The following is an 18,428-nucleotide window of genomic DNA, read 5'->3' as shown; positions in this document are numbered from 1 at the left end:
CTATAATTGTTCGGTAAGACACTACAATAAAAATGAAATTTTCATTATTAAAATGAAGTTTTATTGTTTACTTACGAACAATTATGATTATACCCCACCCTCCTCCCCTTAGGTGGACGGACGGGCAGAAAGAATTGGATTCACCTGGGCAGTTGTACCTGGTTCTCCCGCGAGTGGAGGGAGATGACGTCATCACCACCAGTGTTGGCGACGCCGACGCGCTCAAATTTGAATTTAGTATCCTGCCGCTCGTGGAAAATCACGGCTCTATCATTGTTCGGTAAGTATACAATAAAACTTCTTTTATTTTGAATAATAAAATGATTTCATTTTGATGATAAAATCAGTTTCAGCTATACTTACCGAACAGTTACATAATCAAAAGCCCACCACCTCCCACAGATGGACGTGTCGGCTAAACGAAAACTTGACGGTAGAAGGCTAGCAGTACCCAGGTTCCCGGATGTGGGCGGGTTCTTGTATCACCTATACTTAAGATAGCAACGCCGCTGGCGCCAACAATTTGAATTTCGACTGCTGCAGGTAAGAAGCTATAAGCTATGTAACTGTTCGGTAAGTATATGTGAAACTTTATTTTATCATAGAAATATCATTTTTATACATTCAACTTACCTGTCAGATATATACTTAGCTATTAGACTCCGTCGCCCGACAGAAATTCGAATTTCGCGCACACGCTACTGGTAGGTCAGGTGATCTACCTGCCTGCCGCTGGGTGGCAGGAATAGGAACCATTCCCGTTTTCTAACATATTTTCTCTGTTGGCCATACTGGCAACATCGTTGTGGGTATCTCCGGCTGGATTCGTATTTTGCATCGCAATTGATCTTCGTTTGGACTTTTTGGTGACGTATTTGGATTGTTTTGGATTGTTCAACATGATGTCTGACTCTGGAAGTGTGGTGAGAATGTATGTGAATGAGGGCTGCAAGTAAGGATGCCGAAAGCATCGGTTGATCCTCATACTATTTGTAAGAAACGTAGGAAGTATGAATGCTCTTATAATAACACTTGTAATGAATGCGAGGGTTTGAGTGTGGAAGAATGGAAGTCTCTAACTTCTTATTTGAAGAAGTTAGAAAGAGACAGGGTGAGGAAGTCTCCTTCCAAAGCCTTGCCTAGTTCTGTATCTAGCGAGGTTATTAGTAATTTTATACCCTCTTCTCCATTAACTGCTCCCTCTAATGTTGTAGTTTCTGCTCCTGTGATAGAACCAACAGATTCTGCATCGGAGATTGCTAAATCTTTAAAGAAAGGCCGCCCTTAAAAAAATGGAAAACAAAATGGCGGCGATTGAAGGTAAGCAAAGTGATTTATTCAGTGCTTGTGGATAGTGATCCTAAGTGTCCCCAGTGCAGTGGAGGGGGGTGTCTGATTGGCTCCACAACGCTCCCAGGCCTAGACCTCTTTCAAGCTCCCAAGCCCAGAGGAGAAGGAATGTCAAAAGCCGTAAGGAGGTTGTGGAGGATCCCCACCAGTCAGACGTCCCTTCGGCAGTTTCTGTATCACCACAGAATGTCAGAGAACGCTATCGAAAAGCGTTCTTCGTGAGTGTTTCTCTTTTTCGGAGAATTCTTCTCCTAAGAGAGGTTGGAGATCTGCGGATCTTTCACGCCCCCTGAAAAGAGGCTTTGATGAGTCCAGGATCAACTTGAGTCCTGAACCTTTTCCGGAGGACCTTCCTTCAGAAAGTAAGACTCATGAGAACCTGAGAAGGATCGATCTCCTTCTCCTCCTTTGGATAGGGATATGGAAACGACTAGGATCTTACGAAACATGCAGGATTCTATCGCTTCTCTTGTGGGAGTTCTATCAAGAGACCCTCCTAGAAGGAAAGATGCTTTCCTGGCTATAAAGAAATCTAGGCCTTCGGTTGGTCAGACTCGCCATCAAGATTTGTCCTCATCAGACATTGAGTCGGATTCTTCAGTCTTTCACAGACCTAGCAAGATCCTTTCTCCTGTCAGGCGCAAGGCGCCAGCTAGGCGCGTGGCGCCAGCCAGGCGCGAGGAGCCAGCCGGGCGCGAGGAGCCAGACGGGCGCGAGGAGCCAGACAGGCGCGAGGCGCCAGCCAGGCGCGAGGAGCCAGCCAGGCGCGAACGCCAGCCAGGCGCGAGGAGCCTGCCAGGCACGAAGCGCTAACCAAGCGCGAGGCGCCAGCCAGGCGCGAGGCGCTATCCAGGCGCGAGGAGCCAGCCAGGCACGAAGTGCCAGTCAGGCGCGAGGAGCCAGCCAGGCGCGAGGCGCCAGCCAAGCGCGAGCCAGTCAGGCGTGAGGCGCCTTCCTGTAACAAGGACTTTGATTCTCGAGGGATTGTTTCTCCTTCTCGGACACATAGAAGATCTGCTGAGAAAAAAATTGTGCCTTCATAGGTGACGGTATCCACCTCTACCTCGCAGAGGTTTTCGGTGGAATTACATAGTCCTTCCCCTACAAGGAGTATTTCTCCTAGGGATCCTAAATCTCATGATAGAGATTCTTCCAGGAGAGATCGTTCCCCATCGAACCTCGGACTCGAAGATGTTTCTGAAGAAGAGGTTTCTACCGGCGAGGGACTTTCTAATTATAAAGTATTAGCCTCGCTTCTTCTGCAAGAATTTGGGGATTCACTTAGTCCTGCTGCTCCTCCTGCACCGAGATCGCTGTTCTCTAGTACGAAGACACCGAAATCCTCTTCGTTTCTGAAAATGAAGCCTGCGATTTCAATGAAAAAGGCTCTGCAATCCCTAGATTCTTGGTTTCTTTCTAAGAAGGAGTCACTAAGGACAGTTTTTTGCTCTACTCCCTCCAAGCTTGCAGGCAGGAGAGGTATTTGGTATAAGACCGAAGAAGCTATGGGCCTGATGCTCCCTTCTTCTGCTGAATCCGATTTCTCTAGCCTAGTAGAATCGGCTAGAAGACACTCTCTGAACTCGGCAAAAGCGTCGTGGAGTATGTCAGAATTGGATCAGCACCTTAAGGGAATTTTCCACGTCTTAGAGGTGTTCAACTTCCTGGATTGGTCCCTTGGGGTGCTGGCTAAGAAGACGAGAGAACCAGATTTTCTTGATCCTGAAGCCTTACACAGTATCCTATCATGTATGGATAAGGCTGTGCAGGATGGATCTGGGGAGTTGGCTTCTCTTTTCGGATCTGGAGTCGTCAAAAAGAGATCCCTTTACGGTTCATTTTTGACGAAAGGAGTGTCTCCTTCACAGAGGTCCGCTCTACTATTCTCACCTCTGTTGGATCACTTGTTTCCTTCGCTTTTAGTAAAGGACATATCAAGATCCCTTTCTGAAAAAGCCACTCAGGATCTTCTGGTACAGTCCACTAAGAAGAATAGGCCTGCAGTACCTATCCCTAAGAAGGCTGTGCGCACTCCTATTGTGCCCTTTCGTGGAGGCTCTTCGACTCGACCTCCTACGAAGAGAAAGGCATTTGACAAACGAGGAAGGTCTTCCTTCCGCTCGTTTAAGAAGAGCAAATAGCAGCCATGTCCTCCAAACACATGTAGGAGCCAGGCTTCAACACTTTGTGGAAGCGTGGGCCGTAAGAGAAGCAGATCCCTGGACTCTGTCTGTTCTACAGAAGGGTTACATCATTCCCTTCGTAGACAGACCTCCTTTGGCAACATCTCCGAAGGAATTGTCGGCGAGGTACAAGGACCCTGTTCTGAGAGAGAGACTCCAGACGGTGGTCTTGATGAGGGACAAGGAAGCAATAGAAATAGTACAGGATCCACACTCCCCGGGGTTTTACAACCGCCTTTTCTTAGTACCAAAGGCTTCAGGGGGATGGAGACCCGTTCTGGACGTAAGCATTCTGAACCGTTGCGTGGAGAAAAAGAAGTTCTCCATGGAAACTTCAGCTTCGGTTCTGTCAGCCCTGCGTCAGGGAGATTGGATGGTCTCCCTGGACCTTCAGGATGCCTACTTTCATGTCCCGATTCACCCATCGTCAAGAAAGTATCTCAGATTTGTGATACAAGGAAAGATCTTTCAGTTCAGGGCCTTGTGCTTCGGCCTATCCACCGCTCCTCAGGTATTTACGTATCTAATGAGGAACGTGGCCAAATGGCTTCATCTAGAAGGGATCAACATCTCTCTGTATCTCGACGATTGGCTAATCCGAGCCAAGTCGGAGAAACAATGTTTGGAGGACCTGCAAACTACTTTGGACCTGATGAAATCCTTAGGATTACTCGTGAACCTCGAGAAATCCCAGATGATCCCCAGCCAGAACTTAGTTTATCTGGGGATTCGGATGGATTCTCGGGGTTTTCGGGCTTTTCCCTCCCAGGACAGACTTGTTCGGGGCTTGCAGAAAGTCTCGAGCTTCCTAGGGAAAGAATGAAGTTCAGTAAGGGAATGGTTAAGCCTTCTGGGAACCCTTTCCTCACTAGAGCAGTTCATTTCCCTAGGAAGACTCCACCTACGCCCGCTTCAATTCTTCTTAAGAAGAATTTGGAGTTGGAAGAACGGACAACTATCAGACACTTTCGTGATTCCATTGGAGGTGAAGACTCATCTAAAGTGGTGGCTGATACCCCTGGAAAAGAACGAGGGCTTGTCTCTAGAGGTTCGGAACCCAAACCTAATCTTGTTCTCAGACGCTTCAGAGAAGGGATGGGGGGCGACTCTAGGGCCAAAGAAGTGTCAGGCCTATGGAGAAAGGAACAGGAAGCCTGGCATATAAATGCCAAGGAACTTTACGCTGTTCTCCTAGCTCTCATATCCTTCGAACCAGAGGTAAAAGGTCAAGTAGTACAGGTCAACGCGGACAGTACCACGGCGATGGCCTATATCAAGAAACAGGGGGGACTCACTCATTTTCTCTATTCCAACTAACGAGAGATCTGTTATATTGGACGAAAGAAAAGAATGTTACCCTCCTTACGAGATTCGTGAAAGGAGAGAAAAATGTGAGAGCAGACAGGCTAAGCAGGTCATACCAAGTTCTTCCCACAGAGTGGACTCTTCACGATCAAGTTTGTCAGAGTCTGTGGTCCCTGTGGGGCAGACCACAAATAGACCTATTTGCCACCTTCCTATCCAGGAGGATAGAGAACTTCTGCTCCTCGGTGGAAGACCCGAGAGCGATAGCAGTGGATGCCATGCTGCTGGATTGGGCAGGCCTAGATGCCTACGCATTTCCCCCCTTCAAAATGTTAGGAGTGGTATTAAAGAAGTTTGTGGCTTCAAAAGGGACGAGACTAACCCTCGTCGCCCCCTTTTGGCCGTCTCAAGATTGGTTCACAGAGGTACAGGAATGGACAGTGGACTTCCCAAGATCTCTTCCAAACAGGAGAGATCTTCTCAAACAACCCCACTTTGAGAGGTATCATCAAAACCTCCCCGCTCTCGCTCTGACTGCCTTTCGACTATCGAAAGACTTGTCAGAGCGAGAGGCTTTTCAAGCAAAGCTTCAAAGGCAATTGCTAGAGCCCGAAGATCCTCAACTATTCGGGTCTATCAATCTAAGTGGGATGTTTTCAGATGGTGTAGAAAGAAGAAGCTGTCCTCCTCCGATACTTCTGTGACCAACATTGCTGACTTCCTGATATTCCTTAGAGAGGAATCGCAGTTATCGGTGTCAACCATCAAAGGCTATCGAAGCATGCTCTCTGCGGTGTTTAGGAACAGAGGCTTAAACATAGCAGAAGATAAGGATTTTCATGACCTTATAAGGTCATTCGAAACCTCGAAAACCATTTCTCCTCGTACTCCGAACTGGAACTTGGATGTGGTACTTAAATTCCTATCATCGGATAGATTTGAGCCTCCTCACAAAGCGTCGTTTAGAGATTTAACGAGGAAATGTATTTTCTTATTGTCACTAGCGACTGCGAAAAGAACTAGTGAAATCCACGCTCTTGATTCTCGAGTGGGATTTAAGAGAGATGCAGCTATTTGTTCTTTCCAGACTCTGTTTCTGGCCAAGAACGAGAACCCTTCAAAACCTTGGCCAAAGAGTTTTGAAGTTAAAGGTCTTTCAAATCTAGTGGGAGAAGAATTGGAAAGATCATTATGTCCAGTTCGAGCCCTGAAGTTCTATCTAAAGAAGAAGAACGAACTCGGGGGATGTAAACAAAGTTTATGGTGCGCAGTACGGGATCCTAGTAGACCCATTAGCATTTTTTGTAAGGAGCATTATTACAGAAGCTCATAATAACTGCACAGATAACTCTTTCAAGACTCTTCGAGTGAAGGCTCACGAGGTAAGAGCTGTAGCCACTTCCTTAGCCTTTCATAAAAACATGTCTTTAAAAGACATTTTAGATGCGACTTACTGGAGGTGTAGTTCAGTTTTCGCATCTCACTATCTTAAAGACGTTAAAGTGACCTATGAGAAGTGCTTCTCTCTAGGGCCTTTTGTGTCAGCGGATACAGTGCTGGGACTTGGAACACATACCGATCCTTAAGAAAATTTTAATAATTTATTTTTGATGATTGTACATAGACCTGCCTTGTGAGACGGGTTTTTGGTTTTCTACTGACGAGAGTGCTTGTTGTCGCACAGGCGGCCGTTGCTTTAGTCAGTAAGGAATCAGGAATGCGTCTTACTGGCCAGGTTGTACAAAAATTTTTTTTTTATTATTATTTTTGTACTTTTGCGTGTAAGAATGTTGGTGTTTCGAGTTTGTGGTTGTTTGCAAGGAGTTCGGGGATAACTCCTTGCAATCTTAGAACTAACACAGTGGTTAGGTTAAGGTGATCGGGATCGGTGTTGTGCTCCTTGAATAAGGTTCTTGTCAAGTAAGTGGATCAGCACCCATTGACATAGTCCTTCCAGGCTCTGCCGAGTAAGCGGATAAGACCCCTTTGGCAGACCTACAAGAACTCTTAGCCATAGATCAATATCTCGCCGAGGCTCTTGAGACTGAGCAGACTCCTGGATAGTATTCATGAAGTCTTCAGTCTAATCAGGTAGGAACCAAGGTTTTATTTATTTATTACCTACAACGTATGTTGTGATTCCTGTTTAAATCTGTAATTAGCTGTCTCTTACCCTCCTCCATTGGTGTGAATCAGCTAAGTATATATCTGACAGGTAAGTTGAATGTATAAAAATGATATTGTTATGATACAATAAAGTTTTATACTACATACTTACCTGGCAGATATATACGATTTATACCCACCCTACCTCCTCTCAGGAGACAGGCGGTATAGAGAAAATATGATAGAAAACGGGAATGGTTCCTATTCCTGCCACCCAGCGGCAGGCAGGTAGATCACCTGACCTACTGGTAGCGTGTGCGCGAAATTCGAATTTCTGTCGGGCAACGGAGTCTAATAGCTAAGTGTATATCTGCCAGGTAAGTATGTATAAAACTTTATTGTATCATAACAATATCATTTTGATATGTTTAACTTAGTTGTAAGTTATGTCTTTGAGTTAGGGGTGCCCCTTTGAGTCTTCATGGACAAGTTTGAGAATGTTTGTGGTAACAAAGGGAACAGTGATAGTGTCCAGTGAAGTTTCAGTGGAGGAGGTGGTTTCCTGTCCCATCAGTTCTCCTAGATGAAGGTCACTCTCCCGCTCACCTTCACTAGGGAGAAGACATACCAGAGGTCCAAGGGAGACTGATGGGGTTTGCCTCCAGGTTGCTGCCCCCTCTGTCGATCCTGTTGTTTCTTTTTCCGTTGGAAAGACATGTCAGTGGATGTATGCTGCTTATCTTCCAGTTCAAATTTGGAGTCTGATCACGGGCGTCGTAGACACTACCTCAACTCTTCTAGGCCATTGAAAACTCATATGCTGGATTCAGCTCCCGAGTCTCCTGTGCCGATCAAGCAGCATAAGGACACCTCGACGTCGCTCTTCCTCTGTGCAGCTACAGGGTAGATCCCTCAGTTTTTGTACCTATGCAGTTGCCTACTGATCCATGGGATTCATTTGTGCCTTGTTCTCCCTAGGATGCTAAGCGCCAGAAGCCCCATGCTAGTCACTTTTTGTCCGAGCCCATGTCTCGTCACGAGGCTCCCACCCCTGAAAGCCCAGTCCTGGGCGCACTCCCATCTCTAGCTCCTGCGTGCCCACCATGGGCTTCCACATACCCAGCTCTTGCTTTTGTGCTTCCTGCTCTCACTCCCACACTTCCTGCTCCCACTCCTGGTCATGATGTGTGTCTGCTATGGACTTGCAACACTCAGTCCTTTCTTCTTCTGGACACTTCTCTCATTGGCAACAAGAAGCTTGCGCTTCAGAATCGAATAACTCCTCTCTCACTCCATTCAAGGATCATCTTACAGAGATCCTGAATTATATCAGGAGGTACCACCAAGACTGCTACTGACCTGTCTCCAGTTCCTTTGGAAGACGAAGTGGATGCGGAACAAGATTGCACAACTTACTGCATACAATTCTCCTTTATTTTCTTTAAGAGAAATATCCTGGCTTCTTCGGGCAAGCTATTCCATCCTCTCTTGCCTCCATATTCCTTATGTCGAAGACTGCTCGATTTCTCCTTCCCAAGATGGTGCTTGCTACCTCGTCTAAGAAAGCCATGACGGTTGTCACGGAGTGGCTCTCAGTAAAGAGAGAGCAAGGGAAGGCTGTGTTTGCACTTCTTTCTCTCATTTGATCAAGAGAACCTATGGGCCTTACGCTACCGAAGAAGCCTCCTCCCAAGAGGACTTCTCTAGCCTCATCGACTCTTCTCGTCACACAGCCTTCGCTTCGGCCAAAATTTTCTTCTCTTCTGCAGAATTGGAGCACTTTGTGAAGTCTTTTTAAGGTGTTCAAGGTGTTGGGTAAAGTCTTTTCCTGAACCGAGAGAAAGAGCAATCTTTTAGGCTTTATTTTGATCCCGGGTGTTGGTTTTTTGGGGAGTATGAAGGTACATTTGTTGTACAGGAGCATACCTTTGTATCATTGGTATTTATTTTGTAATTGACTGTCATTTTTTTGGGTTTTCAGACCCAGGCACAGGGGTCCCACCATGCCACTTCTATTTATTCTGACTGAAAATGAAGCAGTTTTCTCGGCAAGGCTGCTCTTGATTGCACACACGAGAGCCTTGCACCCTGAATGGAATCCACCTCCTGGTGGCAGTATTATCCAGGAAGGATTCCTGACCATGTAAGAATGTTTTAGGTTTCATACAAGAAGCTCTTAGCTTGCTTGGCTGAGCGGAATTTGTCTAGCTGCACTACCCACCATCCTTTTTCTCAATGTGGCAATCGGCTAACTTTAACAGTAGGTAAGATTCATCACAAATAATATAAATTTTCATGATACTACTTACTTACTGTTAAAGTAGACCCCACCCAGCTCCCCCCACATTTATTGGACTTTTAGGAGAATGCTGACTAAGGCTAAAACATTCAAACACAGCTGGTGAACAGGTGAACTAGACAGTCTTCCGGGTCAGTCAAGCGATCAGTTTTCTTTTGTTTGAATGCCGACTCGCCTATCGGCGTTGAGATACGAGCTAACTTTAACAGTAGGTAGGTATCCAAATGATAAATTTTATCATGAAAGATTATATTATTTACTGTGAAATAATTCCAATGATTAGTATAAGTTTTTACTATTTTGTCAACAAAAACCAACAAAAAGTCACTGCAAGATTGATTTGAAATGTACTTTGTGCAGTAGTATTCCCACTGTAGTAGTTAATATTGCAGATAGTTTGTTGTAATTTGAATTAGAATGATTGTTGGTCTGATAACCCACATTTATTTTTTTCTCTTTACAGGTGGGTGAAATGGCCGAACCACAGGCTAAAAGACTTTGTAGTGGTAGTGAGAAGAAGTTACATTCTTTGAAAAAACACAATATTAATCCACGTGAAATTAGAAGAGCTCTCTTCTGTGATGTGAAAGAGCCTTTAGTATTCCATGGGTACATTATGCCACTGGAAGTGTCAGATGAAAGGAATTCCCCTTGGAAGTGTCTGGAGTGGGATGCAAAAGCATGGGGGAAGCTGTTTGAAGACAAGGATCTTCATTTCCGAATAGGTACAAGAATAAACTTTGATACAGTGCTCTCAGCTCCACAGTGGGAAACTACTTGTTTAAAGGGTACCATGTCATTTGAAAAGTTTCTTAGATGGTCAGATGGCTTTACAGATTGTCATACTGCCTGTGGTCAAGAAGTGAATTCTGATAGTCACTGGGCTTATTTTGATTACTTTTATATGAAGGACCTAGAGCACCAGGATGAAATGAAAGACTTTATAGATTGGGGAATGTTTGGGTTTCCTGGAAGGGGTATCCAAGACAGCACATTGTGGATAGGCACAGCTGGAGCAAATACTCCGTGCCATATAGATACTTATGGTTGTAATCTTGTTGCCCAGGTTCATGGGAAGAAGCGTTGGATTTTGTTTCCAAAAACTCAGTCCCAGTATTTATCTCCTACACGCATACCATATGAGGAGTCCAGTATATACAGTCAGGTTGGCTTTCCTCATCCTTGTCTTATCACGCATCCTGAATTGTGTTCAACTACACCATATGTTATCACACTGGAGCCAGGAGATGTATTGTTTGTACCAAATCAGTGGTGGCACTTTGTTGAAAATCTTGAATTTTCAATAAGTATAAACACATGGTTAGAGTTGCCATCTGATCATGAAGAGCGTGTAAAAGAAGCACTTGTGATGTATCAAGTTGGAAGTCTTTGTCATGGGGTTGAGTCAGTGGATTATGTGAGTTCTGTATTAAACCCTAACATGATAAATGTTGCTACTATGACCTCATCAGATCTTTTAAAGTTATTGGCTTCTAAAGTTTTCCAAGAAGCTGATAGTCTAGAGCAGACAGATGCCAGTGATGACTTTGAGTGTTCAGATAATGTAAAGTATTCTGTTATATCTAGTAAAAAGATGTTATTCGATAAAAGTACAAGCAGTTCTGCAAGCTCAAGCAGTGATACAAACCACCATTTATTTACACTGAACTGGAGTAACTTAGCTTGGTGCATAGACCATGGTGTTGAAAAAGTTCCTAAGCTATCATTTGAGGCTTATATTTCTTCTGTTTTAGGGAGCGATATCAAAAGTGAATATGAGAAATCTGTAACTTGGTTAAAAAATGAGAAAAACTTAAAACCTCCAATGAAACAGAATGAAAATCATGAAGATGGAAATGTCAGCTTAAATCATCTTAAGATTTTGGTAGATAGTTTAAGTGATGGCAGAGTGATAGACCTTATAAAGAAGGTTATTGATGAGAAATTGCAAAAGAAATAGTTTTGAACCATACATTTTTAATTTTGAGAATTTTATAGTTTTTATCCCTGGTGATATGCTTATTGTATTATTTATGACTTATTTTTCAAATACAGTTAATAATGTCAATAATTTTTAGAGTTGAGCTTTATTAAATATACCTTTTATTTTTATGATGATGTAGTTTCATAAATTTAATGTTCCCAGTTATATACTAAGTATGGTATTAGCACTTAAGTCAGCAACTGGGAAGACATTTTCCCAAGTCATAGGTGAATCCTTTGGATTAATTTGATGCCGTAAAATGAAAAATACCCATTTTCAGAAGCTTATTTTTGTTAAGTATAACACTTAAAGGTTTTCTATATGAGCACCATCATTATACCATTAGTATTTATGTCTGTAAGAATACAAACTAATATGTATTTAGATGTATCTCCAATAACAGCTGCTTTGGTTGTTGAAGTTTGGTAATGAGAGAGAGAGAGAGAGAGAGAGAGAGAGAGAGAGAGAGAGAGAGAGAGAGAGAGAGAGAGAGAGAGACTTGGCCACTCATCTGAGTGGACCATTACTACTATTATACTGTGGCAGCTGTCAGAACAGGAGATCAGCATGGATGCCTGTTGGTCATGGGGTCTACTTTGGTTGCTTGTATTTTTTTCCATGAAGATGATCTGTATATCAGAGGTATAAGAAACAAGTGTGTGTGTGTGTTTATACTTATGGGAAATATTTTCAAATATATTTGTTTCCATTTCCTTAGTGGTTTGGGTGTTTAAGGAACTTCTTTTGAAGTAGAACACCTTTGGTTGTCTTCACATATCAATGCCATCAGTCAGGGATTTTTTCCCCTTTTCCCCTGCTATTGTTACTTGGAGACCTCCTTCCATTCTTCCCTCATGCCTTAACAGTCCATTGGAATTTTAGTGGGAAGAGTAAAGCACATATCTGGTCTCCTTGTGCGACACCCACAATGACGATAAAAAAAATGGATGTTTTCCACTTTTTCCAGCCTTTAGTTGGTTGTGCCCTGTGCAATGTCTTTATGGGGTCTGAAGTTCATTTCAGAGTCCCTGAAGTTGCTGGTTACTCTCGTAATTTGTGGGCATTCCGGAGAGCTCTCCTTTTTTAGGGTCTTTAGGCTTTAGTTGAAATTTTTTTCATTGAGAGAATGTCTGGTTGAAGTCAAGTAACACATAATTGAGTATTTATTACATATTTATGATGAATCTTACCAACTGTTAAAGTTAGCTTATATCTCCACGCTAATAGGCGAGTCGAAATTAAAACAAAAGATTGAATGGCTGCCCAAATCACTGTCTCGTACACCTGTTCTCCACCAGGTATGTTTCAAAAGTTTTGTCTGTAGTTATCCATGCTCGGTCTAGGCTTTTTCTTTGCTAATGCATTAGTTAGTAATGAGGATTCCTCTTTAGTTCTGCCTTTTGCACCCCTTTTGGTTCAGGAAAAGGTTTGTCAGAATTGGTTAGGGAAGCAGTCCGGGTCACCCTACAGTGTGCGATCATTTTTGCCTTCCCTTATAAGAGATAAGGTGTAGGTGCCCTTGCCCATCTGTAGCTCAAGCCTAGGACTGCCCTGCGACAGTTGGAAGAGTTTGTTAGTACAGGCAGTTCCTGGTTATCTGCGATCCGATTCTATGATTCTTCTCTAGTGATGCTGCGATTTTCGCTGCTTATTTCCTCTTATCATCACCGATAATTAGGTACTGGTGCCAATACATACCTAGCAGAGGAGCCCATGTCCAGTTATTGGTGGTGACATCCGGTTATCAGCACCGATAAGCTCCAAAAATCACGGATTTTCAGTTATTGGCGATTTTTGTGTATTGTCATGCTGTCGGAACGGAACCCTCTCCGACAACCAGGGACTGCCTGTACCAATATTACTAATTATATAGTTACTTATAGACAGTTTTATTCAAAATAATGTCTGTAGCAAGTTTTGCTTATTCTGATTTAATGTCGACTCAGTCAATTATTTAACCAGTCTCTTCATCTTTGGCTCATTTGAAATCCTTGTCTGCTTGCCTATTCTCTTTCTCCATCAAAATCCAGTACTAGTTCATTCTTTACATAGCGCTTACTCTTGAGCTATCGACAAATCTCATCTGTTGTTTCCAGGCTAGATATTCTAGCTATGTACATACCTTTCTAAGGATGTTGTATGGGAATGCTCTCAAGTATGTGAACTCGCTTTCGGACAAGCTGGGAGAGTCATTGTAACTCCTCTTCCCTCCATCCCCCAACATTTCCCATTTTCTTTTAGTGCCTTGTTTTATTTTGCTCAGCTGACTTGTGTGGACTTGTGTTGAGTCACTTCAGAATGCATTTCCCTGTCTCCCTTTCATCAAATCGTGGATGTGATGCAGGTACACAGCTGGTGTCGCCTCCTGTTGCCAGGTGTTGGGTTGTGTTGCGAGCTGTTGCCTCCTGATGGAAAAAGTTTGAATCAGAGGATCGCCTTTATTTTGATTGGCGTTTGGTGTATTGTTGCTTTTTACTATCCTCAGTAAGTTGAGGAAAGAGGGCATATCGAGAATAAGTCTCGCTTGTCTTTGAGTATCTCAGCACCCTTTTAAGTATTTGGAGAAGAGAACTCAAGCTTTCTCCTTCAATTAGAGCATGTTTCATAAGTTTTCTTGTACTTGGGCACAGACAGCTCCCTTTAGGTCTGCTCGGGCTTGTTTTCTGGTTTTTTATGAAGTTGCAGAATACCATCTCTTGCGTTACAGGCACTTAATCGGTGCTTCTTATACCATCTTCAGTAGAAGATTTGGTTTTCTTTTCTCTTTCCTGTGAAGAGAGGAACTCGAAACTGACAAGTGTGTTGGACCTGTTGAAATGCAGTCTCAGTTTAGATTGTTGCAGTTTTTATTGAACTTTTGCTCAGCTTATTGCCTTTTCTTTGCATCAGCTTAGTGCGTTTTTGGCTCCAGCAGGAGTTTACCGAGGAAGAATGTTAGTTGTTCCTACACGATATACAAACCCTTGGTCCTTTACAATAGGAATTTCATGCGGAGTAGCTGGGATTACAGCTGTTAAATTCTTTAACAAGGTGGTTAGGCAATAACTACTGCCCGGTAGGTGGGGAGCCACGCCTGCCCTGATGTAAACTCCAAATTTACTGGCAGCCATCTTCAAGAGAAGACGTATGTTTGTGAGCTCTCACTGACTGGTCGTTATACTCACGGTTTTCTGGTTGAATCTTTCTATTATTGTTTCTAAAATGTTTTGAATATATTGTGTTTGACATTAATAATGAATTGGTATTATTAGTTAATATACAAACCCATTTTTTGTGATAAGCCTTGCTGGCCACCTTTCTCCTTTGTGTATTAAGGGCTGGCAGCAAGGGTGTATTTACACCCTTATCACTTATTCTCACCCTTTAATGTAAGGGCGTGACTGTATACTCATTTTTTTTTTTTTTTTTTGGTTTTTTTTTTTTTTTTACTTCCTGGGTTACACCAGAAGTGAGGGATAAAAGGAACTCTATGGAATCTACTCACCAGAGTTTGAATACGAGAGACTATGTTCCTGGTCCAATCTTAGAATCACACTGAACATACGTTCAATCTGTTCAGGATGGATATCACCGAGAAGTTTGAATTCCACCTCTCCAGTGGTCCCATTTTTTGGGAACTCCGAGTTTGGCATGAACTATGTAGAAGCCTCCCTTTGGGACAGCTTCACTTTCGCTCTCTTCATTAGAAAATGAAGGAGGTCTGCTTCCAGTCCTTATTTTTTTTTCTTTTAAAGTGAAGAAGAATTAGGCTGGCACTCAATTAAGAGGAGCCTACGAATATACTTGAATGTTCTCCTTGTGACATGCATCTGTTTCAGTTACACTGTCTGAGTAATAGGCACATATATGTAAGTTAATTCTTCTAGTATGTGACTGAGACAAATAGTATCTTCTCTTAATTAACCTGAAACTCAGGAGTCTTTCGGGCCTCCCAAGAGTTTCCAGTTTTGATTTTGAGATGCCTAGGGGTATTGTTTGACAACCACCACAGGGTTGGCAGTATCACTGAACAAGAGGGATTCTTTTCCTCTTGTCTCGCTTAACATGCAGGTGCTTGAGTGTATCATTAGTGCACTTGATAGCTCTGTAAGCCAAATGCATTCCAACATGGAATGTACTACCAGACAGCTCTGCCTATGAAGCCTAGCAAGGGGCAGGGTATTGCCTTCTCACTGAGATATTGCTCGTTTGGTTAACTACTAAATAGCAATTCAAATCTCTCTGCCCAGCCATCACAGATTTAGGTGTCTGGTTGGCTCAGAATTGAGAATTACCAAACAGATATGTTTGATTAGACTCATTATCATCTATCTGTTTACCTAGGTATAATAGAAGTCTGTAAGTCTTCTGCTTTGTCACAATTGACCCATAGGACACTGCGATGATTCAGAATGATTTTTCAGACAAATACAGTGGTTTTTTTTGTCTTCTATTGATACATTTTCTAATTCGTAAGTGTTCAATTACTAGTTGCTCACCCTGAATTGCAGTAAATGTCTGATGAGGAAGTATAGACTTACAGATATACCAGGAGATGCTGTATGGGGCGAGTATCATCAAATTTTGATTCCATATCCGTTGAGGAAGCAAGTGGTGGCAGTAGCTCATGAGTCTGGACATATGGGAATCAGGAAGACTGTGAAGATCATGAAATATTTTTTTCTGGCCTGGACTTCACAAAGTTGTTAGCAGGTTCTGTTGTGAGGGTCATACCTGCCAGATAGCTGGAAAACCGAATGATACCATCAAGAAAGGCCCTCTACAACCTATAGGAGTTAGAGGAGAACCCTTTAGCAAGGTGATTATAGATATGGTTGGACCGCTGCCAAAGACAAAGAAGGGAAATGAGTATTTGTTAACATTAGTGTGTCCTGTGACAAGATATCCAGAAGCAATCCCTGTTAGTAACATATCTGCCAAGATTGAAAAACTTGTGGAGTTTTTCTCAAAGTTTGGTATACCAGAAATAGTACAAAGTGACAGAGGAACAAACTTTACTTCAAAGTTATTCCAAGATGTGATGAATTTGTTAGGAGTGAAACAACAGTTATCCACTGCCTATCATCCAGAGACTCAAGGTGCCTTGGAAAGGTTCCATCAAACATTGAAAAGTATGCTGACAAAGTTAATTCTGAGTCAGGGAGAGAATGGGATGTTTGTTTACCATTAATGTTGTTTGAAGTTAGGAATGCTTATCAAGAAAGTATGGGATGTTCACCTAATGAGATGATTTTGGAAGAGAAGTGAGAGGACCGTTGAAGATTCTTGCAGAAAATTGGGAAGAAAATCAAGAGGAAAGCCAAGGAGAGTATGTGAAGAACTTAAGGAAAAGGTTGAAAGAGATAAGAAAATTCTCTTTAGAAAACTTGAAAGTGAGTCAAGAGAAAATGAAAAGGAGATTTGGTGCTAAGACTAAGCTAAGAAGTTTTAGTGTTGGTCAACAAGTGTTAGTGTTCTTACCTGTCAAGAGATTTCCCCTCACTAATAAATTTCAAGGTCCTTACAAGATAATTCAGAAGTTAAGTGATAGAACGTATGTGATTGAAACACCAGAAAGAAGAAGACGACGAAGGAAGATACGTGTGAACCTCTTGAAACCTTATTTCTCAGAAACTAAAACTGAAACTGTGTCAGTAACCCAAAACAACTTTATCTACAGAAGATGATGATGGCTACGAATTGGGAACTGAAAGCAAGATGAATAATTCTTCAATTTTGGAAAATTTGGAGGATAAACTGAAACATCTTGAATGTTGAACAAGGTGAAGACTTAAGTGAAGTAATTAGAAGTTTTCCAGGAATTTTTTCAGATGTGCCTAGATGTACTGATCTGACCAAGCATGAAATCTTTGAAGCAAAGAGCCTATAGCTTATCACCGTATCATCGAGATGTTTTGAAGAAAGAATTTGAGTATTTGTTGCAACATGGATTAGCAGAACCCAGTTCAAGTCACTTCAGTTCTCCATGTGTGTTAGTGAAGAAACCAGATGGTTCATTTAGGATGTGTACTGATTATAGGAAGCTGAATTCTATCAGTGTGGCTGATAAAAGAATTTGAGTATTTGTTGCAACATGGATTAGCAGAACCCAGTTCAAGTCACTTCAGTTCTCCATGTGTGTTAGTGAAGAAACCAGATGGTTCATTTAGGATGTGTACTGATTATAGGAAGCTGAATTCTATCAGTGTGGCTGATAATTATCCTTTGCCTCTTATAGATCAGTTACTTGATAATACTGGGCAAGCCAAGTTTGTTTCCAAGATAGACTTGTTGAAAGGATATTATCAAATTCCCTTAGATGAGAATGTCAAGTTGCTGTCAGCTTTTATTACTCCTTTTGGACTGTATCAGTATACTGTTCTGCCGTTTGGTCTGATGAATGCACCGGCAACATTTCAACGAGTGATGGATCAACGTGGGAAGAACATTTGAAGATTCTGAGGAAAGTTTTCAAGAAACTACAAGAAGCAGGATTAACAGTCAACTTAGAGAAGAGTGAGTTTGGCAAGGCAACTGTACAGTATCTTGGGTTTGAAGTTGGGAAAGGCCTTCTTGCTCCAGTAAATGCTAATGTAGAAGGTATCTGTAAGGCTACCCCACCTACTACCAGGAAACAGCTACAGAGATTTTTAGGCATGGCTGGATTTTATCATCGTTTCTGCCCAAATTTCTCAGCTAAGTTTATTTGGACTCCAGAGTGTCAAGAATCCTTTGAGAAGGTAAAAGCCATTTTAACTTCAAGACCAGTACTTCAAGCTCCAGACTTCGACAAGAAATTTGTGATACAAGTTGATGCGTCGGACTGTGGCGTTGGAGCTGTTCTACTTCAAGAAGATGAAAATAATATCTACCATCCTGTGTCCTTCATGTATACAAAATTGAAAAAACATCAGAAAGTATACTCGACAATCGAGAAGGAAACTTTAGCCTTAATCACTGCATTGAAAAAATTTGAAGTGTATGTGAATAGACCTAGGAATTAAGAAATTTTAGTGTTGTCTGATCACAATCCACTATCATTTATCCAGAGAATGAAAAACCATAATCAAAGACTAACGAGGTGGTCTTTGTGCCTTCAACAGTATAACTTAAGAGTGCAGCACATTAGTGGCAAAAACAATGTAGTTGCTGATTATTTATCTCGTTGCGAATTGTTGGATTCAACACCGTGATAAAAAATGTCCTGGGGGGAGGTATATTA

General features: G+C 42.3%; 2 protein-coding genes across 9 annotated transcripts in view; both read left to right on the top strand.

Moving 5' to 3' along the window:
• LOC135218362 (HSPB1-associated protein 1-like) overlaps positions 1-11,358 on the top strand; it is a 20,107-nt gene extending 8,749 nt beyond the window's left edge. For all 3 annotated transcript variants that reach the window (XM_064254608.1, XM_064254607.1, XM_064254610.1), the window contains exon 2: positions 9,707-11,358. In XM_064254608.1, the coding sequence (XP_064110678.1) occupies positions 9,716-11,203 (1,488 nt within the window). In that variant the 5' untranslated portion in view covers positions 9,707-9,715 and the 3' untranslated portion in view covers positions 11,204-11,358. The remainder of the gene's footprint in view (positions 1-9,706) is intronic.
• The window catches only part of LOC135218361 (uncharacterized), a 237,567-nt gene that overhangs the window by 8,958 nt on the left and 210,181 nt on the right, over positions 1-18,428 (top strand). The window contains exon 1 of one of the 6 annotated variants that reach the window (XM_064254603.1): positions 525-543. The exons of the other annotated variants lie outside the window; for them this stretch is intronic. The gene's annotated coding sequence lies outside the window, so the exon portion shown is untranslated. Of the gene's footprint in view, positions 1-524; positions 544-18,428 lie in introns of those variants that run through there. 6 annotated transcript variants of the gene reach the window in all.

Source organism: Macrobrachium nipponense, chromosome 9 (genome assembly GCF_015104395.2).
Source record: "Macrobrachium nipponense isolate FS-2020 chromosome 9, ASM1510439v2, whole genome shotgun sequence".
NCBI classification, from domain to species: Eukaryota; Metazoa; Arthropoda; class Malacostraca; order Decapoda; family Palaemonidae; genus Macrobrachium; species Macrobrachium nipponense.
Note: the sequence above shows the minus strand (reverse complement) of the source record. Positions and strands in the feature narration are given on the sequence as shown.